Genomic DNA, 6,596 nt, shown 5'->3' with positions numbered 1-6,596 from the left:
GAGCGGTTCGTCCTCATGAGCCTGAGGGATGGACCGATTGTGCTTCATTGCATACTAAGTGTGTCTTTGTCTTTGATGCTATTAGGTTATCTGTTTGATATTGCATAGCATACTTGTTTGTGACTGCTTATTTGGGATAATTGAAGCACTAGGCTTTTGATATTGAGACTGATCACATTGATATCGATTATTTGGTGTAGACAGGAATCCTAATGGCCACTCGAGGATGAGGTCGAGCACGTTCACGAGAGAGTACGAATGCGCAACCGGCGGACAATGATGCCAAATTCATAGTGGCCATGGCTAATTTGGCGAACACTGTGGAAGCTAATGCTGCTATGACTCTGCAAGCTATGAAAAGGTTAAGCCAACCGGCTGGAAATGGCAACGGAAATAGTGAAGGGAATGTGAATGATAATGTTGAGGGAAATGGAGATAATGCGGGAGGTGCCCTGATGACCTTGGTGACTTTTCTCAAGGTTCATCCGCCAATTTTCCGAGGATCAACTAATCCTACTGAAGCGGACAACTGGTTTCAGGCCATTAAGTGTGCTTTATAGGTGCAGCACGTTCCGAATAATCAATATGTTGAATTTGTTGCTTATCAGTTGGCAGGAGAGGCCCAGCATTGGTGGTCAGTAGAATGCCGTTTGCTACAGCTCTAGAACGCTGATGTCCCTTGGGATGTATTCCAGACGGCGTTCTACAAGAAGTACTTTCCTGAGTCTGCAAGGGAAGCGAAGGAGATAGAACTGATGCAGCTGAAGCAAGGTTCTTTGTCAGTGGCAAACTACACAAGTAAGTTTGAGGAGCTTTGTAGGTTTTCTAGGGTATGTCAGGGTGCCCCAAAGACCTGTGAAATCTGGAAATGTATAAAGTATTAGAGGGGGTTAAAGGACAATATTATGATTACTGTGGCCCCTATAGAGATTCGTACCTTCTCCGATTTGGTAAATAAGGCAAGGGTGGTGGAGGAGTATGCCAAGACAGTAGCGGCCTCTAACGATACTCATGGAGGGAATACAAGTAAGGGACGTGGCAAGTATTTCCATCCGAGGTGTCAAAGTTTCAAGAGAGGACGATATGCGCCTCAAGGTCAAGGAGGCTTCAAAAAGAACACACAAGATCAATTTCAGCATGGCAACAGGAGAGAAAATCAGAGTAAGATTTCTCCGGATTTAACTTGTGTGCGTTGTGGACGTTTTCACCCATATGACTCGTGCAAAATTGGTTTAGGTGGTTGTTTCAACCGTGGATTGCCTAGCCACATTGAGAGGGATTGCACTCGTAGGAAGAACTCGAATGCAGGACAGAGTCAACATCAAGGTCGAGTTTTCGCTGTGAATGCCAATGATGCTTCTATGGAGGATCCGTTGATGAGAGGTATATGTTTAATTGGTGGTAAAACATTAATTGCATTATATGATACTGGAGCATCACATTCGTTTATTTTATTTGCTAAAGTTGAGAGAACAAAACTTGTATAAGCCCTTTTAAACTTTAGATTCTGTTTTGTCTGTATATATGACTAGCCGGCTTAAACTCCGCAAGCCGTGGCTAGATTCTTATGATATTATGCTATGATATTTTGTTATATTGTATCTATTTCTTGTGCTTTAAGTTAGTAGCTTCGTTAGTACATTTTGCGCTTTTTATATCCTGTTTTGAGCTATACCTTTCATCAGGCTTCTAGATAATATTAAGTCTTTCGATATATTATATGTATCATCTTAGAATTATCGTAAAGTTTGATTAACCTTTGCTTTACGGCGCGAGGTAAAGCTTAGGTTAATTAGGGTGTTACAGACACAGTAGGATGATAGTGGACGAGATGCTTTGATGACTTGCATGGGTTGACAACGTTGATAGTAGAACGTTTTGTGGAGGATATATCAAGCGATTCGAATTTTGGGGACAAAATTCCTAATTAGGAGGGGAGGATGTAAGAACTGGAGTTTTCACGTAAAACTACTTTAACAAAATAATAATTTAATTGTTCGAAATAGGTTCAAAAATATAAAAATGTTCTTTTAAAAAAATAAAGGTAAAATTTGAATTCAATGAATTTTTCTAAGTTGAAAAATGTATCTTTTGTGAAAGATTTTTGTAAAATTGTATACCAGTGCTTAAGTCGGCAATACTGGCTCTAGTCTATCTGGTACCATATTTTTAAAAAAAATAAGATTTTTGAAAATTGAATTTATTGTTTTGAAAGGACAAAAATAATTTAGAATTGAAAGCCGAGATCTAATCTTAAAGGTTTTGGCCCAAAGTGGGACAAACGGACCTAAAATGCTAACGGGTTGAACCGGAGCCACATCGGGTCCAAGGCCCAACATATATATGTATGTTTAATGAGCTTTCAACTCATTTTTGCCCAAAAACAAAGAAAGGGTGTTGATTGAGAAGAGAGGAGAGCTGAGGGTTTGGTCACTATTCACAACCACCTTTTGGTGACCATAACTTGAGCTACGGTGCTCTGATTGACGAGCCGTTTATAACCACGCGAAGCTCTTGTCAAGCTCTTAGTTCCTAGCTAAGTTTTGTTGGTTAGAAATTGAAACTCAATTTTCATTTTCCAGCCCTAATAATTATGCATTTTTGGGTTTGGTGTTTGAGTAAGTTTTGTGATTTTATTTGTTTAGGGGTGATCTAGCATTGAAATATTGTTGAGTTTTGCCCCTAATCTTGTAGGTAAGGTAAGGTTTCACTAAACTCTGGTATTTTGTTTTGGTGAACCTTAGGTTTGATATTGGTATATTTTATGATGTTAGATTGAGTTTTGGTGTTTGTTGGAGCTGGTTTGAGGCTTTGGATCGAGTTTGATGGCTTCGTTTTGGTGTTTGGTGCATTTTGGGAGTCGGCCAAGGTATGATTTCAGTTTTCTTTATGTAATATGTAATGTTTCTGGACACTTAGGCTAGTGGACCATAAGATAGGATTGAATGATGTTAGTGTATGCTTAATTATATATGAGATTATGTTGTATGATTAAGAGGAGTATATAGAATGTTGGAATGTGTAATATACGATTATGATGATGATGGGTGTTGATGATTATTGTGTGTGATGATGGATATTAATGAGTATAATGATGTAATGTTGTGAAGATAATGTTTGTGATGTTAGAAATGGATTGGTGATAATTGTGAATAATGATTATGAGTGTTGATTAATGATTGAATTGGAAATTATGGATTTGTAGTGATTTATGGTGTAACGGAGGTGTAAAATTGATAGAAATGATATGAAATGGTAAGTTGTTGTGTGTGGTGGTGTTTTATGATGTTTGAGCAGGCTTTGATTTGGTTTTGAATTGAGAGTTTTGGTAAAGTTGAGTTTTTAGTGTTGGGTAGTGCTCTGCTTTTTCAAAAATTTTCAAGTTCTTACACCAAACCAAGCATTCCAAACCTCCAAACAGTTACCAAAACACTCTCAAACCTTATTTAACATACTAGACTCCCAAATAAACTCAACTAACTAAACGAAACATGAAATAAACTTTTTTTTTCAATATTTACAAAAAAGGAAAAGGGAAAGATGTTACCATGGTGGGGTGTCTCCCACCTAGCACTTTTATTTATTGTCCTTTAGTTGGAGAATTGGTGAGCTCCTCATTAAGGTGTCTTGTACTTGTATTCATCCTTGAACATCCACCAATGATTGAGTCTTCAATGAGCTCCATTCTTCAAAATCAATAGCTCCAAGCTTTGATGGAGTTCCACACAAGCTAAGGGCTCCCAAAATTGATCCTCATATATTCCCAGATCCCAAATCTTGTTTCTACATCCGTCTTCAAGTTGATCATATTAATCCATCTGGGTACCATAATCTTGGAATTCTCACTCGAGCGACCAAACATCATCCTAGACCCAGGCAATCTAGTTCTACACCAACCCTTGCTATTAAGCCTTGAACATGCAACCATCATGGACTTTGATTTACAATGCCAACAACTAACCATCTCCCTTTTGCTCTTAAAGCCACAAAGAGCTCTAAGTTGCCCATCCGTCTCAAGGAAACCATATTTAAGTGGAATCATGAAGCTTATCGATAAGAGATTTACCCTCTTGAATAAAAGAATGGATGGTGATGGCTTGGGGAGAGGTGTTTCCATTGGTCTTGCAAGCTTCACTCCCTTGTGTTCTTCCTTGATTGCCTCCACCTCTTTACAAAATTCTTCAAATTCAACCTCTTCCTCTTGGTAACTTTCTTCCAATTCAATCACTTCTTTATAGCTTACAAAGGCATGTGAGATTGTGTCTCTTCTTCTTTAATCTCTATTTTAAGTCCAATGGGAGAGGATTCAAGTGTAGATAAGAATTCATCAATGATTGGATCCATCTCTTGATCAACCTCTTCAAAGTCTCCATATATGATTTGCTTCGGAGGTTGTACACCCTCCTCAACATCAATTTCAAAATTCTTGGAAGAGGGTCCCATGATTCTACATTCCCATAGACTTTCAACATCTCCTAAATCTTCAACCACTTTTTCCTCTTCGTCAACAATCATAGCTTCCTCCAATTGTTCCAATACAAAATCTAACTCTTTATTCTCCACCGGAGTTTCTAATTTCTCCTTTATGCTACACTCTTCTATTAATTCTCCACAATTGGCAATGGAAGTGCCTTGAGTGCATGAGTATCGGGAGGCTAAAGTGTTTACTACCTTGATCAAGGCAGTCGTGGATTCTAGTACCTCCCTTTTCATCTCTTCTTGCCTTTGAAGGAATAAAGTGAGAGAATCATCCATTGGGGCTTGGGGTGGATAGGAGAGTTCATTATTTGAGACGAAGGGTTCATAATAGAAAGGTAGTTCTTCTTAGTGGGAATATGGAGGTGGTGTATATGAAATGTGTGGTTCTTGGGAGTATTGATGCTGAAATTGTAGTGGCTCTATGGATTTTCTTACATAATGGTCACAAGGATGAGGTAAAGGTGATTGGTTATATGATGGATGAGGGTCATAGGAAGGTATTTGGTAGAAAGGGGCTTGTGAGTATGGTTGAGGCTATGTTGAGGAGGGGGTTCATAGGCATATGGTGGTGGTTATTGACAACCAGAATTAGGATCACCACATCCGTTAGATTGATATGCATTAGGAGTGGAATTATACCTATAAGAGATCAGGGGAGGTTGTTGCCAAGAAGGTTGAGCATAAGCTTGAGGCTCCTCCCACCTTTGATTGTCCCATCCTTGATGTATATCTTCATTGTAATCTCCACCTCCTACAACATAGTTGTAACCATACTCATAGCCAAAAGGATGAGAATTCATAGTGAAAAGAGAAAATAAAGACAAAACCTAACAAGAAATAATGAAACAAAGTCCTAAAACTAGCAAAAACTAACAAACAATCCAAAAATCAAGCTATTCACAATATTAACATATGTAAAATAACCAATAACAAGGCATATATTTACAAGTCCCCGGCAACGGCACCATTTGATGAAAAGAAAAGTTGTGTCGTATAAAATTGTAAGAAATATAAAATCTACAACTACCAATTGCAAGAAATTAACAATAACAACTCAAATCAACAATAAAAGAAATCAAACATAAATTGCATTAAGGGAAAATAAGAGAAACAAGAGTGCATCAACAAGTAAACAAATACAAAGAGTAAAGTACTAAACTAGGAAAGCAAAGGTAAAGGAACAAGAAATTAGGAAGGAAAAGTAAATCAAAGCATGAATTAAACCTAGATATAAAGAAATCATAATCGATATCTAACCTAATTCTAGAGAGAAGAGAGAGCTTCTCTCTCTAAAAACTAACTAAAAAATGATGAAAACTCAAACTAATTGCTCCCCCCTTGTCCAATCTTCAATTCTGCATAAAATAGTCTCTGAAATCAGTTGGATTTGGGCCTGGGATGCTCAGAAATCGTCCCCAGCGTTTTCACTTTAATGAGGTCACGTGTGAGCTGCGAAGCGTACGCATGGGTCACGCGTACGCGTCGCTTGGAATTTTACTTCCCATGCATACGCGTCATGTCACACGTACGCATCGCCATGCGACTTCATATCCACGCGTGCGCATCTGTCACGCGTACGCATCAATGTATGCACTCTAAATCCTTGATTTTTCATGAATTCTCCACTTTGCATGCTTTTCTCTTCACTCCTTTGATCCATTCCTAGCCTTCTAATCCTGAAATCAATTAAACAAACACATCAAGGCATCTAGTGGAATCAAAGGTGAATTAAAATTAGCTATTTTAAGGCCTAAAAAGTATGTTTTCACACTTAATCACAAATTCAGGGAGAATTACAAAACAATGCTATTTTATTGAATAAATGTGAGAAAAGGTGATAAAATCTCCTAAATTAAGCACAAGATAAATCACAAAATTGGTGTTTACCAGTTAGGGATTACCAAGCCGGTTTGGGCTGTGAGGGAAGCCCAGACCTGAGTAACTGGGTTGGAGGTTGCTCCAATAAGGGACCCGAGGATCAGGTCCAAAACACACTCAAAACTAGGGGAGGCAAATGGAGAAGCCCACCCCACCCCACCTGACCCCTCCAAAAGCTCGCTATCTAGGAGGATAGCCCACCCTGTCCCGCCTAGTGAGGCGGTCCTGAATTCCTTCCG

General features: G+C 38.7%; 1 protein-coding gene across 1 annotated transcript; it reads left to right on the top strand.

Annotated features, from left to right (window-relative positions):
- LOC107620722 lies at positions 300–1,487 on the top strand. The gene is made up of 4 exons (XM_016322848.1): positions 300–532; positions 616–634; positions 696–798; positions 928–1,487. The coding sequence occupies exons 1-4, from the start codon at positions 300–302 to the stop codon at positions 1,485–1,487; spliced, it is 915 nt and encodes a 304-aa protein (XP_016178334.1).

The sequence above is a fragment of the Arachis ipaensis genome, chromosome B10 (assembly GCF_000816755.2).
Source record: "Arachis ipaensis cultivar K30076 chromosome B10, Araip1.1, whole genome shotgun sequence".
NCBI classification, from domain to species: domain Eukaryota; kingdom Viridiplantae; phylum Streptophyta; class Magnoliopsida; order Fabales; family Fabaceae; genus Arachis; species Arachis ipaensis.
The sequence above is the reverse complement of the archived record's forward strand: the minus strand, read 5'-3'. Positions and strand labels throughout refer to the sequence as shown.

Excerpts from the sequence above, each read along its gene's own strand:
- LOC107620722 (XM_016322848.1), top strand. The coding sequence starts at position 300 with ATGGCTAATTTGGCGAACACTGTGGAAGCTAATGCTGCTATGACTCTG. Across the intron at positions 799-927 it reads GTCAGTGGCAAACTACACAA|AGATTCGTACCTTCTCCGAT; the intron begins GTAAGTTTGAGG and ends TGGCCCCTATAG.